The sequence below is a fragment of the Acanthopagrus latus genome, chromosome 8, assembly GCF_904848185.1.
Source record: "Acanthopagrus latus isolate v.2019 chromosome 8, fAcaLat1.1, whole genome shotgun sequence".
NCBI lineage: Eukaryota > Metazoa > Chordata > Actinopteri > Spariformes > Sparidae > Acanthopagrus > Acanthopagrus latus.
The window spans coordinates 10,478,632-10,502,482 of NC_051046.1; the positions used below are offsets into that span (position 1 = coordinate 10,478,632).

The 23,851-nt window shown below is 41.2% G+C and overlaps 1 protein-coding gene across 1 annotated transcript in view; it reads left to right on the forward strand.

Annotated features, from left to right (window-relative positions):
- The window catches only part of otud7a (OTU deubiquitinase 7A), a 46,037-nt gene that overhangs the window by 1,386 nt on the left and 20,800 nt on the right, over positions 1 to 23,851 (forward strand). The window contains exons 2-3 of the mRNA XM_037108560.1: positions 17,885 to 18,018; positions 22,243 to 22,396. Of these exons, the coding sequence (XP_036964455.1) occupies positions 22,312 to 22,396 (85 nt within the window). The 5' untranslated portion in view covers positions 17,885 to 18,018; positions 22,243 to 22,311. The remainder of the gene's footprint in view (positions 1 to 17,884; positions 18,019 to 22,242; positions 22,397 to 23,851) is intronic.

A 23,851-nucleotide genomic window follows, 5' to 3' on the forward strand; every position in this document is an offset into this window, starting at 1 on the left:
CACTGGCATTTAGCTACAGAAAAGCAGAGCCGAGATGACGGTTGTTGTTGAACCCAGTTGGGCTTTCATGTCACTGTGGCAGTGCCGCTTTATCAAACCGCCTCTCGACTGATACAAAATGACATTCCTTTGCAAACATCTGTGCCAGTTGCCCACTACCTACTTCAAGAAGCAAGCGGAAGCTGCCCTCAGAAGCTAGCATTGCAATAGAACAAAAGAAAAAAACACCAGTTGCGTTATTAAAATGATATTTTGCACTTATACATGTTTTGCACGAGAGGATCCAGCAGCAATGTTTTTTTGTTTGTTTGTTTTTGTTTTTTTCTTACTACCATTGGACAGAAGTCTAAAGGAACATGAATCATAATAAATCATCTTGTGGGCCTTGAAAAGCACCTGCACAGGGGTGGCTTATATCTCCCATTTCTTTTCAAAAGAATCCCATGTGTTCATGCTTGATTCCCCCAAAGTTTAGTCCTTCAGAGGAGACGAAAATGAGTCAAGTGGCCGTGGTAATCACGGCCCAATCACTGCACGACTTTGAAGTGGGCCCTGTTCTTCAGACATCTCTACAGGTGGGGAAGCAATGTTAAGTGCTCTGTCTGCAGGCAGTGGGAGGTCAGCTAGAGGCCACTGAGGCAGGCAGAGGGGCTTCTCTCTCACATCAAAATAAGGGAGGGTGGAGGGGGCACTGGTCACCCTCCCACAGTCACTTCCCTGAGGTCCTGTGTGAATCTGTACACCGGCCTTGATGTTGGAGAGATGCTTTTGGGGGAAATGTGTCTCCAAGTGAATTTGTGCCAATATTGCAGTCAAATGATCCTTGTGGCGTAAAGCTGTAGTAAATCCTCACACCGGTATCCCCTTTCATGTCGTGGTAAAGGCTTCAAACCACTGACGTGTTGTAGTAAGTCTGCAAAAACCATTTAACCATGTTTTATGTACTCTTTTTTTAATAGCAAGGCTAGACTTGTCAGTGTTTGCAAGGTCAGAGCTTGTACTTTACATGTGTTTGTTTTTGATGTCTGAATGGCTGAAGGTACATTAGGGATCCTACATCCCCACAGTCTGAAGGGACCCACAGACATGTAGGTTTGATATCTGTTGTAAGTTACAGGGGCTAGAAAAATCTAAATGAAAGCCACAGTAAGAATGAGCAAATCTGGACGGGGCTGAAGTGATACATGGAAGTGGCAACCGCTGTGGCTGACAGTGATGGAGTGAGACACCTGTCAGTCAAGTAAACACTCCCACATAGTCCCATTTCACCCTTAACGCCGTCCTAATGGACACGTTTGTTTTATTTCAGGCTTGGGAGACTACAGACTGTTTCCCTGAAACTGGCATCTAATGGCTATTAGATGAAGTCTGTCCTGAAGGCACATTTTAAGGTCTGCACCGGTTTTAGAATTTGATCGTAATGGCTGCTGTTTAATTTCTAGAGGTGGGGATGAACCTCTCAGAGCAAAATCTAGTGCATTACTGTCTCATGGTCAAGTTGTTGAATCCAGACACTGTAAGCAAAATGTTATGGATGCATTATTACTGGCTTCTCATGGCCAATACCAATAATCAGTGATTTCATTGCTTTGTGTTATAGTTTATAACCTGTAGTTTATGCACACCTGAGGGTAGACAGGCTAACATGGAGTTTGCAAAAATGGATGATTTTACATTCCATCACTCTAATAAGATTTTATTTTTGTTATAACCCTTAGACATTTCCCCTGCTCTCTTGGGAGATTTGTGAAACACAAAGTACTAATTGCAATCGTTTCCTCTTCCTCTGAAACCGTATCACACGTCCACACTGGCGACGACATGTCTGGCTCTCTAGTCTACACTGTGTGGATCTGCCCAGGTGCAGCAGGTTGACATCATGAGCACGACCAGCCACAAATACTCCTTGTCAAGTGAATGACAGCAATTTGGCTTCATATCATTGGTTCTATTTATCAGCTAGAACTGATAAGTGGCCGATAATATGAATTTCACGATGTCAGGCTGATGATTTATAGGTCTGATATATGTCGGGCATCCCTACAAAATATAGACCTATCTTTTTAACACAGAAGTCAATAAACTAAATGTTGTTTGATACATTTAAAGTACATTTGACCACATTGTATGCTTCTTTGATGAGATACATCACAGAGCTACATGAACTTTCACTGTATATTTGCAACTTTCACTTTTGTGATTGTAATATAATATCAAAGTTTGTGTTAATATTGTGATTTACTGCCCCAAAGACACAAACCCTGAATTGGATGTACATTGCTGGGCCATACAGTATGTATTGTGGCTGTTACAAGGGTTAGGGTTAATGTTTACCATTCTCCTTAATACGCATTAGTTTAGCATCAGTTTATTCAATATTTTGGAAGGTATTTAACCAAAAGAAGTGATTTTTTTAATATCAGGTATGAAACATTGTTTCTTCTACGTTTGAAGTAATTTGATTGGCTGTGTCCCGCTATCTATTTCAGCGTATTTAGTCAATCAAGGCCTCTTCATTGGTTGAGGTTGATCACTGTCTTGTGTTACTGGGCCTGTATTACATATCAGTTCCTGTGTCTCAGTATTGTTGTTGATCTTGAAGAATGCCAGAGGGCTGAAACGTCATCGGATCAAAAAGAAAAATGCGTACAGAGCCAGAATGTGTGGCACCTTTTTCTGCTTTCTAGTCTTCTTCCAGTGATCAGCACCTCATTGCAACCTTTGCTGTGTGTTACTTTTCTACTGTGTGACAGAAACAGTGACCACTGAGGTTCCAATTAACCCTCAAGTTTTGCAACAGATGATGTTTCTGTGGAACGTTTAGATGACATGTAAAGCCTGACGTTCCAATTTTTTTTTACAGCGACTAAACCTTCCTCACCAAAGAGGAGCTGATATGATCAAGGCTGAAAGAGACAACCTCAGACACAAAGACACCACAGTATTTGTGTTTGACAGACAGAGCTTTTTTCTTTATCCTAACGTGAAACAGGCTGCAACAGGAGTTGGATGTCAGGTTTTGGCGAGAAGATATCCTTCGTGACACCCATAGCTTTTCAACGCCTGTGTGTACGTGTGTGTCTGCACTTCCTCCACCTAATTGCATTTGCGTTGCTTCACCCGTCTGGTGCTGAGTCTGGGAGCAGGCTGGCTGCTGGAGAGGTCTGGCGTTGTAACATTCTCCCCACAAGGCCCGACAGGCACAGCCATCCCCTGCCCTGCGTCGAATCAGCAAGGGAGCAGTTTCTAAATCAAACAGAACACTGTTGCACAGGATACCCTTGGTGACTCAATTTAGATTCATGCGGGCCCACAGCGTAGGTCATTTTCATTCATTCAGAAAAAGAGGTCAGGCCTCTTTTTCTCTTCAAAACTCCAGCTGCAATTGTTGGAAACTCAGTGTATCTCCATTTTGTCTCATGACTTATTTCCGCTGAAGGAGATATTAAACGGGAAATGCAGGTTAGACATAACCCTGAGAACAAGAAGAGCAGCAGCGCTGTTGTTCAGCCTGCTCCCTACGTCATTCATTTTCTTAAGTAGAGAAAACAAATGCTCTGCGGTCCGTCACTGTCACTGCCCCTTCTACCATCTTTCCTCCAAAATATACGACAGCACATCTCATCAAATGTTTAGCAGAAGGGGAGGACATTCACTCATTCTCAGCATTAGAAATATTTCTCCCATCTATGTTGTCTCCTTTCTGGCGAGATGAAGAAGAAGAGATCTAAGATGACCCAAGAGGGTCAAGAAGTACGGTAGCCTATATTTTCTTACACTATATTTATCTCATGAAGGCTTGCAGGGAAATTACTTTGACGTCAGCATCTGTTAACAGCCGTTTAGTTGCACATATACTGTACGTTCACCCTGCAGCTACTTTCCTCCCACTGCTTTTCTTTATGACTCTTCTTACTTCCATCAACAGATTCATTGGCCATCCCACCCCCCCACCTACATGCTTTCTCAATTGTGGTGTCTGGACCCCATGTTCAATCTGGATTTCTAGGATTGCCGAGTTAATTGTTATAAGGATATATTTGATATGTTTGGAATATATCAAATCATAATCATACAGTCTATTTGTGTAAATTAGAATGCAAAGTTATGCCATGCTCAGATTGACAACTCTGTAATAAATGTTTTAGTGCCTTAATTTAAACGCACAGAATATAATATCTGCAGCTCAGGGATCTCTCAGTCAAACCAAAACAAAAGACGTATGTAGCGTGGGATCATGGGAGTTATCTTCATTGTTAAACAACCACCGCTGCTGATGAAAATCCACCAGTGTGACTCGGAGAAGAATCGTTCACAGACGAGAATAAAGTCTAATTCGTGTTATGTTTAGTCACGTTCACCGGCTTCCCTCAGCACTCTCGGACTCTCTCCCAGAAGCTGTAGCGACAGGTGACCAAATAAAACACACTGTTACTTTAAATGAAATTCTCTGGGTTTCAACGTTGCTGAAAATATTTGGAATACGGTCTATTAGTTTTTGATACATTGCATTGCAGAAATGTTATATTTTTGAGATTTCAATTTAAGTGATTTAGCAACACCCGTTGTTGCAAGGAAGTATGGTTTAGTACTACAGGTCCCAGGATATGATACAGGATAATGGGGAGTGATCTTTGTGCATCACAGTAATAATATTTATATTACTTGTGCAGCTCTAATGCAGATGTAATTACAGAGGGTAAATACTGACTATGCTAGAATAACATAAAAAAAGTGTTGTTTTCATGAAAATCTGAAAAATTGTATTCTCATATCAAAAACAAGATAACAACAACATATCTACAAGTTATTCCCAGCACACATTACACAAAAAGAAAAAAAATATAGCACAAATCAATTAAGTGGCATATTATGTCACATTGTTGGTTATGCTATATTTTTTAAAGTATGAATATTTTATGTTAATCACATATGTCAAAATGATCACAATATAATGTTCTTTATCATGTATCGTGCAGACCTGATCTCATCATAGTAGTTTTCGTCAGTGGCTGTGTCCGCTCGCTGCTGCTCAAGGAATGTCCCGGAGTTCTGTGACCTTCAGTACTGACCCACACATAGATGTCAAATCAACCAGAACGGAAATCATGGGTGACGGTGCTACCATTTTAATGACCACCATGTCAGTGAGAAATCCTTGCAAAAACGTATCGGACCGTACTGTAGGCTGTACCAGATCAGAAAATCACTTCAACTTATCATCTCTGCTGGTTCTAAAACACATTTTCCACTGAAAATCGTTTGATATACAAAAGGGAAGCATATTTTTTTTTTGCATCATGTTTCACTACAACATAATAATAAATGTCAGTTACTGATACTGGTCCGAGTATGACACATCTTTCCTCCGCAATGCACCCACACCCACTGAATGCCCTCTCTGTGGGTGCGTGTGAGGCCAGTTTAGAGAACAGGCATCAGACAAAGTAATGAAGTCTAAGATTTCTTTTTTTTTTCCCATCCAAGAACCCAACAAAAAAAAAAAGTTTACATCAGAGATCTTGGTGGGACAGCTGTGGATCAACCTAGTACAATAATAACTGATGTCTAAAATGACTCTAGGTAATATAAAGTAGATGAAAACTGTGTTGGGTGCTCTTGGAAAATGGGAGGGAAAAGAGAAAGAAAAAGTATTTAAAAACTTATTATAGTGGCTAAATCATTAAAAGTCCCATCATTAAAAAAGCATCCCTATAACGAGGTCAAGAATATTGTAATATTTGATTTGTATCGTTCAGTCCCAGCAATCAGGAAGGACTTTTTAGGAGCTATATTGAAACATATATTGTGTTTCATGACATGTATGTAAACACTAACCCTGTGCTCTGATGTTGACCGGCAAAGTCTGGGTGTCATTGAGCCCAGTGGTAAAGTGCCGGATGCACTTGAGGTCCTGTGGTTGAATTCAGGGTAATGCCTGTAGCTTCCTTCAGTAAGACTCAGAAGCGCATTTAGCTCAGTCTTAGTATGTTGCTATTGTAGCACAATGCTCAGATCATTGTTTCGATTCCAGTCTGTCTGTTTGAGATCATTTTTATTTGCTAGCAGTTCTAATATATGCAGCACTTTACCTCTGATGACAATACACTGCCCATAGTTACATTTAGACTCTTTGTTGTTCTTCAGGTTGCTGAACACTCAAACCCACAGTAGTTTTTTCTGCATGTGAAACAAAAATGTTTTTTCCATGAAAGAGAGGGAAGCGCTCTTTAATGGAAAAACTCCACATTAATTTTATTATTGTTGCCATCAAATGGTGCAAACCTACTTGAATGTTGCTGGCAGGAAAGATGTCCAAATTAACATGTACTGGTTTGATGTGTGTACACTGGCCATACCTTTGTGCATGTATTTTTCTGTCTCTATACGTGGTTTCATTTGATGCATGTACACATTGAAACGAAATTTGTTTCAGTACGGGAACTCCTGAAAATGATCCTCGTGTACTACATTGGGGAGATGGAATATACCACTCTTAGGGGCTGAGAGGAGGTTATAACCATAGCTCATAGCTGTAATTATTAATTTGCCTTTAAGTGACTGCACCCACCTGCAAATTGCTTTAACTCCCCCCTCCCTCACTTCAGTGTGTTGATCTCAGTGGGCCAAAGGACACAGTGACAGCCTACTGAAGGAAGAGCTGTAGTAGTATTTGTATATTAGTATTTGTTTTGATTCATAACAAAGGGCACACGTGTGTTGCATTCTGGTGTTATAGCCAGAAACAACTTGTGTTTTTATTCAGGAACCTCCGGGTTTATGGGTTTTAATCTCTTTTTCTTCAGATTCTATATTAAGAATGAGGTTATGTGATATTGCCCTCGCCGCCTACTTGAGTGTGCACGCACAACTGTGCGCACACACCCACGCATCCAATAGTAGTACCACACTGTAAGATACAGGTATTGTGTATATGTGGGGGCTAAGCTATAACAAGTGTCAAAACAATCTGTTCTAGTATTTCCTTTCTTATTGGATTTTCTTTAGAGAAAATGAAATTCGTAGTTTTGCGGCTCACAGTAGGACATCGTAGCTGGCCTATGATTGAACCAGAGTTTCAGATGAATACAAATATATCCTTGATATTTTATTACACCTCTGATGCTTGTTTAAAAAAGCCACTACTGCTACTGAAGTGATCTGGCCCACATGACATTTTCTCATGGTACCAGAATGAGATAATCAGGTTGACAAGAGAACATGAAGAACTGTACAGCTGTGTAGCTTCGCTGTATGTGCTTTGTGTTTCTTGTCTGGAACAGAAAGTGTGGATTCACCTGGTCTTTCTGATATCCCTGTGTTGGTGTTGTTCCTAGAACATCATAATTAATGTTGTTCCTGGACCATTATCGCAGCTGACCAATCACACTGGTGTGATGTCATTAGCTGTTCAAATTGTGTTGGTCTTGTTCCTGGAACATCATTAGTTGTTGTGACTGAATGGGTTGAGTTACCCAGGAGGTTTGCGTCCCAATTGGAAAATGTAATTATATTGTTAATTTTTATTTTTGCAGTAAGTTTTCTTATTATGATATATTGTTTCTTTTCAGTTTTCTGTCACTGTTTCTTCAGATTTAGGAAACTACAACATTTGCTTTGTTTTAGGAAAGTTTGGGTTCAAATCATGGACGTCACAGAGTGAGACAAATCCAACTCGCCTTTTTTGAAGTAATAGTTTAGATGGAGGATGTATGTAGGAAAGGTACAGGGGCATTACAGCTGCCCCCTAAACATTAACAGAAATAATTTTGCCTTTTTTTAAGATTGCCTGAGAGATTCTTGAGGGTGACCCGCATTTACAGTGACACAGAGATTACACCATGGTACCAAAAACAAAAAACAACCAAACCAATTCAGCTAAAATAGTGATCATAACCACACAGATCAAGGAAATTAACTGAGGCAGTAACAAGCAGGTGATGGATGGGTCAGTCATTTCCGCTCTGTGATTTGGCCTCAATCGCTTCCTCAGGATGAAATGAAAGTATATATCGAGACACAAGTGTCCACCCACCTGTTAGAGGGTGAATACATAGTAAATACAGAATTAAGGAAACAACATCTACTCAGTGAAAGCATTTCTGGGAAAACCCCCCACTCAGACTAATGGAGTCACAAGGCAATGACATTACAAAGATGTGATCGGTCAGTTGCAATTACGGTACCTGAGCAACATTAATTATGATGTTCCAGCAACAACACCAACACGGCAATATCAGATTGTGCATCATAACCTATTGTTAAACTGGGTTTAGGTGTACAAAATATGTGCAGTGACAGCCTGCCCTCAATTATCACTGACCTGTAGGTGAAAAATCTTTACAGATAAAGCCTATTAGTCTAATATCGTATTCTCGGATGCCTTGGAGAGTTGCATTATAGTTCTTTGAGCTGGTGAGGACGGAGGAAGCAAGCAAGAGATTGTGTGTTCAACACTTGAGAGGACACCCTCCCTCAGCACAAACACCAGCTGGCTTCAGCTAGTTTGTCTCACGTTGGATCAGAAAATAATTATTCAGATCGCAAGCAGTTCTGTACATCTCATCCGTGCGTACGTCACAGCTTCCGTGCTCGAAACCCCCCTTTCGCCGTGTCATTAATACACCTCACAATAGCTGCTAAGTGTGTAATTTATATCCACAGCTGTTTTTGTATTTTGTATTTTTTTTTTTTTTGTCTTTCTTTGCCGTGTTCTTCTAATCAACAGAAAGTCAGGAACCTTCTGCTTCAGTAAGGCTTTGTTCAGTAGTCGCAGCTGTCTGCTCGTGGCGCTCTGTTGAAAAGGGCCCAGCCTGGGAAAAAGAGGTATTGGCCGCTGTGTTTGGAAGGCTGCAGGGACTGACATTTTAAGGGGTTATGATCTTGTTCCGTGCCCCTCAGCAACCAGCTCTTTGTTTGGGTGCACACTGCACACACAGCTGAGCTGCAGGTCTGTTGGACCTGAACAATTGTCTCGGCTTTAAGGTCAAACAGAAGAACTATCAGTTGGTTTTTTAAATGTATTTATTGCTCATAGTGAAAATACTGAACATTGCTTTCGGTGTGCTTGACTCAAACTGTAGTCAACCGCTTGGCAGCCGTGTTTGTTTGGTAAAGACTCCCAACAAATGTCACATCAGCATGATTTGGTTGTTTAGTGCATTGAAAATGAAAAATGTGATGCAAAATTGTCATTCCCATTAATCATGATGAATCATTAAATATCACCATCATCATAATAATCACATATCAAAATTGCAGCCCTGACTTTGATGCCAAATTTATGTCCCGAGCTTCTTAACTTTCTTACAAAGGCTGAAAGGTTTTCTAGGAACACTGATGTCCCTCAGGTATACTCACAGTGTGGTGCTCCTGCTGTCCACAGCAGCAATAATTGACATTGCCTCAAATATTAATGCGATGATGCATTTAGTGCAAATTGACAACAATCCCCGCTCCATGCATATGCTGTGCTGGCAGTGTGCAGCGCAGCAATGAGATGCAAAGTGACATTATTGCTTCTAGCAGCATCTTTCTCGCAGCATGTGAGGGGCTACTGCACAGAAGTCTGGGTATTTTTTTTAAGTTGAGAGAACGATTAAAAAAGGGAGAGTGGAGGCATATGTGCCAGTGTGTATGGTTTGATTTCAGACTGTCCAAAGGTCACATCTTGGGAGGATTACGCTTTCTGTCTGCCTCCTGTCAAGGAGTGGTTAGCGTTTGACTGACATGCAACAGTCCTTCCACCTTCTTGGTTTTCTCTGTGTTGCTCTCCATCCTCTTGCATCTGTAAATTGGGGCTGAGCAGTTGCTTTCTCAGGGTGTCAGGGTGCTCTGAGGTCACGGCTAATAAATGCCGCCTGAGGGTCCTGAAGGCAGGGGGAGTCCCACAAGCGAACAGAGCATAATGGATGGATGAGGAAGGCCTCGGCACACTCTCCCAGGTGGTGGACGGAGAGAAAGACAGACATTGATGGAGCTCTCAAAAATCAGAATGGCTTAACTTGATGAGCCGGCGCCCGGGGTGAAGAGCACTCACTCGAATGCGGTGTCCGAGGCACTGATTGGAAAACGTCACACATTCCATAGGCCGCCTGGATGTACACGCACGCGTTTGCTGCCGCTAGACGCTGAGCACTGGTGAGGCACATACACAATCACCTCAAGTACAAGCTTGCCATTGTGGCTGCAGGAGGAGGAGGAGGAGGAGGGACAGAGATTGGGGCTGACTGACTGATATGAAGGCTGAATAGCAAGTGCTGCTTCCACTCTGCATTGAAATTCCTTGATTGAATCTGCTGCTCTCAAGCAAGGACTTTGAAATAGTGGAAGTGCTTAGTATGTAGTTTGGCAAGACATTATAATATCCCATTACATGAATTTTCCATGCCACTTAAGGGTGCTGTGTTATGAAGCAGGCTAATGGATTGTGTTGATTGCCGATGCAAGGTGGAAATGATCTGTTTCGCTGGAAATGTGCTCATTTGTTTCCCCAATATACAATTACGCCAAGTCTAGTGTAACACTATTTTCCGTCGCTACCTTTATTCATCGAATTACATCAATAACAGCTTGCACATTATTTTGAAACTGTCGTCTGGCTTTAGTGTTTTCCATCTCGTAGTATATTAAAATAGCCATTGTTTCAGTAAAACATTTCTGGACCATAACTGAGGCTTGACATTTCGCCGTGCCCAAGCATGTGAGTGAGAACTGGATGAGAATGAATGCCATCTTTTATTAGCTGTCTTCAGTGTTTTGGCAGCCCTTTGTGGAAGCACTTGCTCTGTTGGCTTTGAGATTGGTAAACACACTGAGGGCACACTGAGGAGCGAACATGTAATGGTTAGTGTTTTCTTTTTTTTTTTTTTTTGCACACACACATATGCGCTCCGTAGACGGGGAGCTAGCAGCAGTTTGAGCCTGTCAGTGCTTTGGCCCGGCTAACTGCAGCTCAGCTCACACACTGGTGATGAAGCCACATTGGCCCAACGGAGCTGTTCGTCCAGGCCCGACTGTAAAATTTCATTCTCTGTCTGCCCTCGAAGGACTGAAAACATTCTGTCCATCAGAGGAGGGATCAGACTCTTTGAGGCTTAAGTGACTCAATTTATGTTTAACCAACAAGCCCACATCTTATGTCCCAGGCTTGCTAGACTGGTCTCTTGCTACTGTTTTGTAAATCAGGCTCAGGTTTCAGGTTTCAAAGGTCATTTTGACTCTGTGGATTAGTGCCACTTGCTACATCTGGAAGCTCTTGAGTGCACTAGAAGGATGTATTTGAATCAGTTCCATCAGATGAACTGTCTCGTTCATAATTGTTATTTTTTAGTATATATGTATTATCTCATATTTAGCGAAAACTACACATCTGTGAGTGTTCTTTAATATGCATTATACATTCAGTAATATGCAGAGATGTGAGATATTTAACTGTTAATGTAGTCAAGAATAACACATTTCTCATATCAGATCATACATAGGAATCTGTCCAAGACATTAAAAATTATATATATTTTAGTGGGAAAATGCTTAATGTTAGCTCATCATGCTGTAGCTGATGAGCTGATGTCTTCATATTGACACAGCAGTCCCAAATCATTTCCTTTCATTGAAATCGGCTAATTGATTCAGTTCAAATAATGCATTTTAAAAAAACAAAATCTTGATGATGAGACACCTTCCTGATGACAGTTTACTTTATGTGCTAATGTTTGTTTTTTTACAGTTTTTACAGTTTTTCTGTGAGCTTCAGTTTGCTAGGGTTTGTTTTTCAAGTGATTAACTACAGGGAACCAGACTGTAGTCCTCCTATGATTGTATAGGTTGTTTATTGTAATATTACTTTGTATTACTTTTGTATATATATATTTATTTTTACATTATTGGCATGCTGTGGAAGAACTTCATTGTACGGAGGAACGTGTTTCCTTACTGTGCATATGACGATAAACATTTTGATTCTTGAATCTTGAATCTGAGGATGCAGTATAGAGTATGCGTGTTAGATTTTTGTCATTTGAATAAGCGTTGATACATCCTCCGATTTAGTAAGTGAGCCATTTCACCTTTTATATGTAAGGGTGTAACCATCATTAATAAATGGTAAATGTATTGTTTATTTTACAGTTATTTCACTGTTAAAAGACACTAAAATGTTTTGTAAGCCATTTATTCAGCTGTTGTTCATTGTTAAGTTGCAACAGGTGTTTACAAATGGTTAATAAAAACAGTGTAGTTCATCTACAGACATTACTTGGAAGACACATTTATAAACCATCATGATTGCTTAATAAAAGTTTTATAAAGCGTTTAACTGTTGACAGTGATCTATAAATAGACTTTGTCTATTTCAAAGGGCACATTTGTTTCCATTCATCAGTATGAATGAAATGGAAAATCAACACCCTGACACTTAAACACTAACGAGCTGCAATAATATTCATGAAATATCTTAACGTTACTGGCCTTTTTGTTTTGTCCAGTGTAACTGGTCCCAGACAGTGTGAGGTGATGCAAAGTTATTTCCACAGCTACAGTGTTAAAAAAGACTTTTAATTAGGGATTACTTACATGTATAAGGCTTTTAATGGGGATTATTTTTAGTCTGCTAACCTTTCATACCATTCTATCATACGAAACAAATACCAGACATGCCAATTTTTCCATTGATAGTCACCTCACATGACCAGAACAGGGTTATTAAACGGCGTCACACTGTGAGGGGTTTCTATGTGCGTCTGTCACAGCGTGTCATATGTGCCTTTTATATATGTGCTGTATTTTGGAAGCAGCTCTTTGGGAGTCGTGGAAAAGCATTCTGTATAATAGAGGAAGTTGTAAGCTTAAAGTAAAAGCAGACGAGGCAGATTTATGGAAAGTGGAAACAAATCATAAAAGGATAACAGCATGTAAAGTAAAAAAAAAAAAAAAGTTCCCTCATAGCTTCGGTATTTTTATGCTGCAGCACACAGTCTACACAAGTGTACTCAGACATCTACACAAACTCACATTAGCGAAAAAAAAAAACAACATAAAAATCCCATGTCAAAATAGGAGCTGCCTCTTAAAAGCTTATTTAAGAGCTTAACAGCAAATGTATACGCTGCTGTTAACCTCTGTGCACCCGTATAGGATTCACAGCCGCGACCATTTTTCCAGTTACGGAGGAGATGCAGTGCAAAGAGTGGAGTATAAGTGTTTGTACAGTATGTTCACCTCCCACCTGCTGTGTATCTGCCTCGCATGTGGGCGATCCCCACTCACTGTGGAGACAATTATCTCCATCTCTATAGCTATAACTCATCCTATTACTCTGAAATGGCCACGTATGTGAACGTACATCACGGAAAGATGGACCTTTTTTTTTTTTTTTTTTACGGGAAAAAAATAAAGCTTCTGTCGATGTGGGGGGGGCTGAACCACTCGTGTGTCATTTTTCCTGTGACTGTACTGAAATCTGAAGTATTCACAGAGAAAAAAGGCTGCAAGTTTTTCATTGTTAAATCGTTTCACACATGCTAATCAGCCAACTGGTTTTTACTGTTGGTTTTAAAAGTAGTGACGCTTCAAATAGTGTTAAACATAAAAAGGAAGTAGTGGGTGGGGGAGCCGTTCTACAGTGTCAAGATGAATGCTGCTGGGTGGTTTTTGCATTTAATTTTTTTTTTGTTTTTTTTGTTTTTTCAAAGCACAGTTAGAAAGCAGATGTGTTTGTAAGAGGTACTCACTGACAAGAGATCCTGTATTCTTTTTTTTTTTTTTTCTGAGAAAGCCAAATAGATTTTTAACACCTTCGACGCCCCTCGACCAGAGAACTCACACGGGTAAGTTCATTGTCTCTTGGAATAAAGAATGCTTTTAGGTGTGATTGACAGTCGATAATGATTGAATCGGCACGGCGGTAGAAGATGTCATATACACATACTACTTTTCAAATGTCGCCCGAGAACGAAAAGCACTTGTCTTTTGGTCCTTGAATTACCGAACATCAGCAATGTTCGGCTCTCGTCTGGTGTAAATCCGACAGCTCCCCGGGTGGCTCATTTATAATAGTCAGTTCTGTGCAATGTTTTGCTTGCATCCAAATTATGGCTGTGAAAAAAAATGTATTTGAGATTGCTTAGTAGGTATTTCATTTAAAGCGTGCCTGATGCTGACAGTTATAATTGTAAATGTGAGGTTCTGCGGCTGCTGTGTGTGTTGAGTGCACTGTGATGCTGAAGGAGAGTTCAGTAGATTTTCCTCCACTGATTAAGAAACAAGTCCCATGTGTCCTTTTTTTTTTACTATCTACAAACAGGCCCTTGTAAATACGGAGCGACTGCTGGCAGAATGCTCACAGGTCAGTGGACCATAGGAAGTAAACAGTGTGGTTGTGAGTACAGTAAGGAAACGACTATGTTCTTCTCTGTTGCTAACATGTTGGGAAGATTTGAAGAAAGCAAGAGCATGTGAGTGAAAAACTGAAGCGGTAGCTGTTTGCAAGACCACACGTCTCAACCCCCCCCATGGTCGAAAAAACCTGAGTGTTTGTATCGAGACCGCAAAGATCAAAGATATTGCCTGTAGAGAACGCTGTTCATCTGTGACCTAAATATACCACCAGCACACACACTCTGACTAATCACCAGGTGTGGAAACATTCTGTGTGCGGTACTTTCAATATTAGAAGTGAGTGGCTTTATCAAATGCTTTCTGATGATCTCGAAAATCATTTATTCTGGGTTCCCCGAATATAGAATACAGTGTTTGCTCTCTAAAAAAACATTCACTTAAGGACGAACACATTTTCACAAGGTATAGTAATAATTAAGCATCACAAAAATACCTGTCTTGCATCAAATACATATATTTTTCAGAGGTATTGACAATGATGTCTAATTATTGGACCTCTGTTAAAGTCTTAGGCTTATTATTTTCATTTGGATCAGAAATCCGCTTGCCTGAAATCAATTCTTACTTGTCATATTTGTACTCATTTATTAGCAGTTATCAAATACCAAGAGACTGAAGTTGACTGTCATGTTTGATCTAAATTTAACTAAATGAATCTAAATGAATCAGGACACAGTTTGTCATAGACGCAAAGCAGCAAACATCTTTTTCTTTCCCCCGTTCTACCCGGAGACGAGTGAGATTGAACACGCTCTCTCTGCTCTGCTCACTGCCATCTTTGTACAGCACACTTAGTATCAGTCAAGCGACTTGCTAGATTTACCAGCCTGACGTGGCGTTTGACTGGTCGATCCTTTCTGTTGAGCCCTGAGAGTGCAGGACTTTGCGGCACCTAGTGGTGAGGTTGAAGACTGCCTCCAACTGGACACCCCCCAAAACATGCTCCCCCTACAGCAGCGACTAGAAATATGAGAAAATAAATATGAGAAATTAAATAAAACAAAATGCCCTCTAGGGGGCGGCTGTAACTCGGCTAGTGATCGGAAAGTTGCTGGTTCAAATTCCAGCTCCCCCAGGCTGAACTGAGCTGCATGTCGAAGTGTCCATGAGCAAGATACTGAACCCCGAATTGCTCCTGATGTGCAGCTGCCATCAGTGAGGGCCCTGCGATGAGCTGGCGACTTGTTCAGGATGTACCCAGAGACAGCTGGGATTGGCTCCAGCAACAACCTCTGCGACCCCTTGAAAAAAGGATAAAGCGGTTACAGACGTAACATGACATGACAAAATGCCCTCTATAGAGCCGGTGTTTGGTTTGTCCGCTCTGGATTACTGTAGAAACATGGCTCTGCAACACAGCGACCCACGTGGAAGATGACCTGCTCCCTCTTTAGATAAAAAAAAAAGACTCATTCTAAAGTAACAAAATGATTATGAATATTATTATATTAATGATTTTTATTGACTAATCAAAACATAGCTGTTACATTTCTCCTAACAGATCCTGAATGCTGCACACTGGATCTGTGAAATAGCAAATGTTTGTGACGCACAGTCTATGAATTTATATCCTTGGATATTAAAAATTTAATCCATAACAATGCTCCATATTTCCAAAGGCAGATCATATGTTTTATATGTAGGATCTGAATACGAAAGTAACTATAGATGAATAAATAATGTGAAGAGAAAGGGCAAGTTTCCCCTCAGACATGTAGCGCAGTTAGATTATAAGTACTTAAGAGCTCAGTTAAATGCAGTTAGTTGCTTTCCACCAATGATAGAAACTACAGAGAAGCCTACCGCGAAGAGTTTGCAGCTCAGTTGCAGGCTGCAGCTCGGGTGGCAGGGCAGTTCGGACGTTAATTGTAAAGCTGGTGGTCTGATCCCCGGCCTCTCATGATGATGTGTATCTCTGAGCAATGCGCCCAACTGTGATATCATTTTAACATTTAACTTCTTGCCATTCACAAGAAAAGATTTCTCGTTCGGAGAAAGAAACGGGCATCACAAAGGAGGTAATGTGGTCAGTGGCACGTAGTTATCTTGAATGTTGGTCATGATCCTCTCTGGTGGTCTTTGACAATGACTGTTACCCAGACAACCTTTTTTCTACTCCAGAATTTCAGCCTAATTATTTTTTAACGATCCCACCTGAGAATCATATTAGTCAGGTAACTTCTGCTCGAGCGAGTTGTTCTTGTACTGCGGCAATGGTTGAAGTGGTATTAGTTGTTCCACCATTGTTGGTGACGATCCAGGCAACAACAGAATCAACAAAATAGAAACCAATCTGTGACGCCCTTAGTTCAAACACTGTATAACCGATAAGTTAAGTTATAATTTACTTTGCTGTCATATCAATTTAGATATTGCTCTGATTGTTAAAGATGCTGTGGTTAAAGTTGTCCAAATAAAGGACACATCACACTATATGAACCTTTTTTTTTTTTTACTGTTCATGTGAATTATGCATGGCACTGAAGGATATTTCAGTCGCACTTAGGAGTTCTTTGGCGCTAACTCCTCGGCACTTCGCAGTCTTCTTGCTGAGAGGGTGGAGAGAGTCATCGGCTGGTGTGATCCACCGGGGACAGTGGAGGAGAGCACTCAGAGTTTCCACTGTTGCTCCGTGCGGGGCTTCTCTCAAACTCTCCTCTCACTGTTTCAATAATCGTCTTCCTGCTTGCTGCGTCATGCCGGACCAACCTTTTCCTGCCTTTACTGGCGGCATCATCACATGATCAGTGTTCTTCGTTACGCAGAAAAGCGAAGATCACGAGGCCGGCTCTGCACTTTCTTTACCCTGTTGGGGTCACACACACACACACACACACACACACACACCTGCATCTCAAAGCGAGAACCTGAAATGTGTTCCGTCAGAAGGCGGGGGCTCTGCTTTTCAAGTGCTGCTGCTGCTGCTGCCTAAAACTTTGCAATTCGAGGGAATGTTTAGGAGCGCCTCAGAAGAAATGAAAGCTGCTTTACAGGGTTCTCACAGCAGCTGACAGGTGTAGTTGCACACATCACAATGCAAATTAAACCCCTCTGCTGCTTGAAAAGGACTCAAGCATGAGATTAAGTGGTGTAATGACATAAAAACGCATTTTGGGGTAAAAAGGATGCAAAATTAGGAAAATGAGTCTTTGATTTTCGATCTGTAATTAAATACTCTCAGCTGGTTCGATGAACAGGCAGTAGACACAGTGTTTTTTCTAAATGATCTGTGATGAAAGTAACGATTTGAGGGGTAATTTGGGGCTCATGCATGAACACCGATGCAGTCACAGGTGCGTGTCGGCCGGGTGTTTTACAGCTGCCCCCGAATTGAAGTCAGTGAATCAGAACTAAGGGCCATAACTTTCTGTTTCAGGATGATCACTTTCAATATTCATATCTGTGTGTGTGTGTGTGTGTGTGTGTGTGTGTGTGTGTGTGTGTGTGTGTGTGTGTGTGTGTGTGTGTGTGTGTGTGTTTGCTTCAGGGTTCTCTGCATCCCCGGTCTCTTCCTCCTCTCCTCTGCTGCCTCTGAAGCCATGGACTAGAGCTGCGTTCTGGTCCGGACAGTCCCGTGGTCATCAGATGGCTTCTCAACAACCCTCAGCAACAATACAGAAAGTACGTGAGCGTATTAACAGAAGAAGGTTGAGTCGCAGTCATCCCACTTTGTCACTGACAGCTGCTAAATAACATTAGTGGAGGTATTCTGTGTTTTTCTGATTATCAGCAAATCCCATGAAAAGACCGATACAAGCGATGAATTGATCCTGTTACCAAGTATTGCCTGTGTGGGCAAATATTGATTTATAACTAAATCACAGACCTCCATTGTTGTCCAACAGTTTCAAACTCCTGAGCAACAGCATCACTGTCGTTATGATGAAACAAGCACAGCAGTTTCCTTTCAGGCAGTCCCACATACACTGTATATCATGCTCAGTATACAGGTCTTTTAGCAGAGATGGAATGTAACCAAGTACATTTATCCAGTAACTTCACTCAAGTATAAATATGAGGTACCTTTGTTAGATGTAACTGTATCCATCTACTTCCAAAACACCTCATTGGCAAATGTTGTACTTTTTACTTGAGTACATCTGTCTGACAGCTTTAGTTACAACTCGCTTTTTTGTATTAGTCTTTAATCCTGCTCCTGTCGAAAAAACCACGCATCTACAAATGCACTCATGAGCGCATGAATAGTTGACTTTTTAGAGATATGCGGTCCTGACAGGGCAGCAACACTAAAACCGCATGAAGTTCTTATATATAAAGTAGTTGAAATTAGCTTGCCCTCAAACATCTACAAGAGTAAAATGCAACATATTCATTAATGTATTTGTAATATTAATCCCAAATCATCATCTATAATAGTAAAACACTGACAGGGATCATTTTACCTCACAGAAAGTACTTTTAGTTAAGATACCTTTAATATGTTTTGCTGATAATATTTAAATACTTAAGAAAATATCTGGATACTTTCTCCACAACTGTCTTACTGAAGTAAATGTAGCAGTACCACAGCAGGAAATACACCATTAAAAGCCTTACATTAAAAGTCATATAAGTTATAGTAATGGAGTATCATGAGCAAGCAGAACTGAAGGCCCTGTGATTGTCATACTGCTAAACACAGTATCACATACATTATGCATTAATGTGGAAAGCACAAGCGTAATTGGTAGAGCTGCAGATGATTTGAACTGCATTATATACTGTTGGGTGGTTCAGTTTGTCACCCTGTCATATGTCATGAGCGGATCACACAGGATGTTTATGCATGTAAGATGTTAGTCAGCAAAGTAACGGCTGATTATAGATGTGTATATATAAACGTAGTGCAAGTTCTCCTTCTGAAATGTAGTCAAATAAAAGTGCTTGATGAGTAAATGTATTTAATTCAATTCCAAGGGGGCAAAGAATAGATTGGCCAGCTGTTTCAGGAGAATAGTTAGTGTGTGTGTGTTTTTTTTAAATTAAACTCTGTAGTATTAACGCGTTGTTACTTCTTGTCTTTTCATCGGATATGTTGGGAAAAAAAACAAAAATGTAGACATCCATTATCCTTATAAAGAAGATTTTTGTCCCCGTTCGCTGTGCTGTTATAATGCATTCATGTTATGTCGAAGCCTCATCCACCGAATGTGTGACAAATATGCAAATTGTCATTATGATTAACAGGAAGCCGAACAGTCCCAGGTTCCTCTGGCCCACACGGCTTTACGTCAAGCAGAAAAACACGCATTAGCATGTTTCTGAGTCATAATTACCTCCCACAGGGAAAGCGATGTGAATAGGGCTGTTCTTAAGGGAAAAGATGAGGTCATGACTTATAATATTCAGCTTCTTTTTTTTTGTATGTGTGTCGTTCCACACCACTAGACTCGAGGCTTTTTTGCCTTGCAAAGCATTATTCTGATACTTTTCCTGATTGGCAGCCCATTATTCTGTGCTGAGTTTAGTGTCCACCCCTAGAGAGCATGATGATGTGCACATATGTCGTCACTTTGGTCCTCAGAGGAGACACGTGCCTCATAGACTTGCCTTGGAATTTTGAATTGCCTGTAAAAGATGTACAACAAATGAAACAAGTACACTGGCCTTTATTAAAAACAGACATTGTGTATCAGGGTACACATATTAACCACTGAAACACAAAATTGCAAGTGTTAAGAGCTTCCAAATTCTAGATCAATCCTGCGCACATGTACATGGGTATTTCTTAAAACTGATTCCAAAGATATCCAGAAACTCAATTGTCGGTGTTTACGTCCAGATGGGCAGACAGAAATTAAGATCTCTCAAAACAATGATGCAGACTCAACAGTTTATCAGTGTTTGTGACATCATCACCAAATGTGAATTTGCAATGTGTGTCATGATACTGGACTATGTTGGAGTTTGGAGAGAGATTTGTTTGTTTCAACACGTGTGAAGTAGTCGAGTGAGGACCTCACTTTAGAAAGGGACCTTATTCTTAGCCGGAGAGACGAAATATATTCGGACGCTGTTGACACTTGTAGTTTTGTGTTTTGTCTCATAATAATAGGCCATATTTATTAATATTATTAAGGCAGAATGACTATTCTTGTGGTATTGCCACATTTTAAGGCCAATATTCATTAAAAAAAACATGATTCATATAAGAAACTCACTTACTTACAATCAATAAGAAGAAATCAGGAGATTATTGAGGGAATCTCATTAACTTCCCTAAATAACTTAATTGTTATGTAGTTGTGGAATATGGTCATACAAGACAACACATTAATAAATGCTTATCATGACTAATAAGAAGCCAGTATGCTGCTAAGATGTGCGCTAATAAGCAACTAGTCGATGGTTAATATGTGTTCTCTAATATTGGGTGACAAAACAAAACATTTAGTATATGTCTACGAAAGAAGCACCATTAAAGAGACAGCAGTGCTCTTCAGAGATGCGTTTCTGTTCCTCATTGACCTGATAACTTAATGTGCATCCATCATAATCTCATGATCTCTGACAAACTTGTGATTCTGACTGCTCCAGATGACCACTCTGTGTTTCCTGTAGTTCACATCTGCTCAGATTCTCTCAGTACAACAATGCAACACAATGCAAATGGCTGACGGTAACTAGGTCAGCTAAACTACAGCTTAAGTGCAGCTTTGACTCATTAATAATGCATTTGATAAAGACTAAAGTTGCCGGGTCTCGAGCAAAGATATTTTTCTCTCCGATGCCGACAATCAAGCGGTGCTCAGCCGTCTCTTTTTGTCATGAGCTTGTAATTTTTGTGCGGCGATAATACCAACTGAGAAGACGTTTCTCAAATTGTTCTGTCATGGTTGGTAAAAATAAATAAATAAAATATGCCACGATGTCCCCATCATCCTGCTGTCAGAGTAACCCACTAATATTCCTCAGCAGAGGAAGTGGGAAACAACTGCGTTTGCTTTGCATCAGCTCTATTTAGTGTCTGCTGGTTCGCAACACTGAGCCAAAACCCGATTGACGGTCATGTAGCGTGGCACAATTGGACTCGGGAGCTCAGAGGTGTAGGCAGAGTGTCTGCGTGTCTTCAGCGTGCTTCCTCACTCCTCTCTGGGTCAAAGCTGCAGACCTGAGCCACGGTCGAACCTCTGGTCCGCACACAGAGGTCCCCGCGTCAGAGCTGCGAACCCGTGGGTGTGTGTTTCTCCGCTGACAGTGCTCTGAGCGACGTTCCTCTGTCACCCACACAGCCTCTAGTGGAATGAAAGCTATGCGTGGAGTCATTCATTCCATGAACCGAGGGAGTGCATCTCAGCAGTGTTGTTTATGATCTAACAAGGCAGTATTTGTTGATCATTAGAGCCCGAGTGCCATATAGCCGTGTTCCCTCTACGAAATAACATCACACTGAATCACCGGCTCCACAAGCACTCAACAACATCCTTCCGTCGCTGTCCAGCTCTGAGCACTGATGTGGTTGAAGAAACTGGATCATACCCAGAAACCTCTGGTTGACACTCGGTGGCAGGAAGAGGGTTAGTGTTGTTATGATCGTGGGCGGTGGGCCAAAGGCTTTGGAGATAGGCAGGTGTGTCCTGGATACGACCTCTGGCTGTGTTGTTGATATTACATCTGTGCTGCTGGATATCATGTTATGACTGCTAGCAGGAGCAGGGAGGAGCGCTGGGAGTGGAGCGCTATTCAACTCTCAGCTCTATGAAGCATTACACATGAGTACAGGCAGGCTGAGACTACAGGCTGGGATTAAAATAAGAGAAAGGAGGCTGTCGGATGACTGTTTTCCTCACAGGGGGGTTAGCTGCTGCTGTGTGTTTAAGGCCCGCTGTGTTTTCTCGTTTCCAGATGAGAACGTGAAGGCTGGCGTCCACCAAGGCCACCGCTGCACCTTGGGCAGCGCACACACATGATCACATGACTCTGGACATGGACGCGGTCCTGTCAGACTTTGTTCGGTCCACGGGGGCGGAACCTGGTCTGGCAAGAGACCTGCTGGAAGGTAAGAGGCCAACGCTGCCCTTATTAGAAGACTCAATATTTCTATCTTCTTTTTTTTTTTTTTTGATCAGCTGCTCCCTGATGTGCCGCGGTCGCGCTCGAGCGAGTGTTAAGAACAGAAGAGGAGAGGAAATGAGGGGAAAAGGAGAAGAAAGGAAACAAAGGAGGGGAGGAGAGGAGCAGGGGATTGCAACGGCGAGCCAGCTTGCTGATTTAGAGGCCAGAGTGACGGTTTTACGAGCACACTCCCCTAGGAGAGCTTTGTGCCCATTCATTGGAACTCATTGAGGAGCAGAGTGCTACTGGCACTTGTATAGCTTACATACAGTAGTGGGTGGGTGGAGGAAAAAACAAAACAAAACAGGAGAGCAAAAAGTGCACAGAGCAACAGAAAAGCTGGTTGATGGTCAGCTGAATTGGCAGCGATATCCAGAGCTTGTAAAAAGTAATGTTAATGTTTTTGTTTCCAGTTTTTTTTTTTTTTTTTTTTTTTTTAAGTGTTCCAGTTTCGCACTGCAATTCCCGGATCGGGTCAAACTGCAGTAAAGAAACGCTGAGCCCTAAATGCAGATGCAGTTTTGTCTACTTTACAGGAATAAAAGCACGCTCCACATTAATCAGACTTCCATTAGGGGATGAAATCCTTGTGCAGGATGTGTGTCCTGGAGATCTTTTTAGTCTCTGCGTGTCTATTATGCAGCTGGTGTCTAGTCTGATAAAAGAATTAAAGTGTTGGGTGTCTGTCTCTCCCTCCCCCTCAGTCATTTTCTTTCTTTTTTTTTTTTTTACTGATTCCGCCTTGGCTCAAAGCCACCGGGGCATACTTGTGACACTAACAGGCACCAAACAAGACAGTGCACTCAGACAAAGACAGACGTGGGCATGGATGTCCTATTTCAGTATCATGCCTGCTGCCTTCTTGCGGGTGTTAGCTTAGCTTTCCAGGCCCAGCATCAATCAGCCGCTCTGTGACCCACTGCTCTGAGTCAGAAAAGGTGTGAGGAGGAGCGTGAAGAGAGGCAGAGGGAGAAATGTGACAGCGCCACATATGTGGTGCTTCCCCCTAGAGGCTGGTTTGTGTACAGAAGAATGTGTTTGACCACTGACGTACAGTATGTGAGGACGGTTTTTGACCTTTTATGGCCAAATTTATTGACAGCCCAGTTGAGCTCTTGGGCAATTCTTCACAAGAAAGGAAAACTTTATAATCATGTACTTTGGATGTTGTTTAATTGAAGAAATTAGTTAGATTAGTTGGTAAGGCATGCTCATTATCAGAAGCCAAATCAGTTTCACTGATTATTTTTTTTTTTTCCATTTGAGGACGCAAGACAAGATGAGATGCCTGAATAGAAATAAGGGAATTGTCGACAATATTTGAAAAATATCATTAATATGATATGATATGTACAATATTTGTCATTATATAAATGAGAAAGCTGTGCAGGTTTGTGAA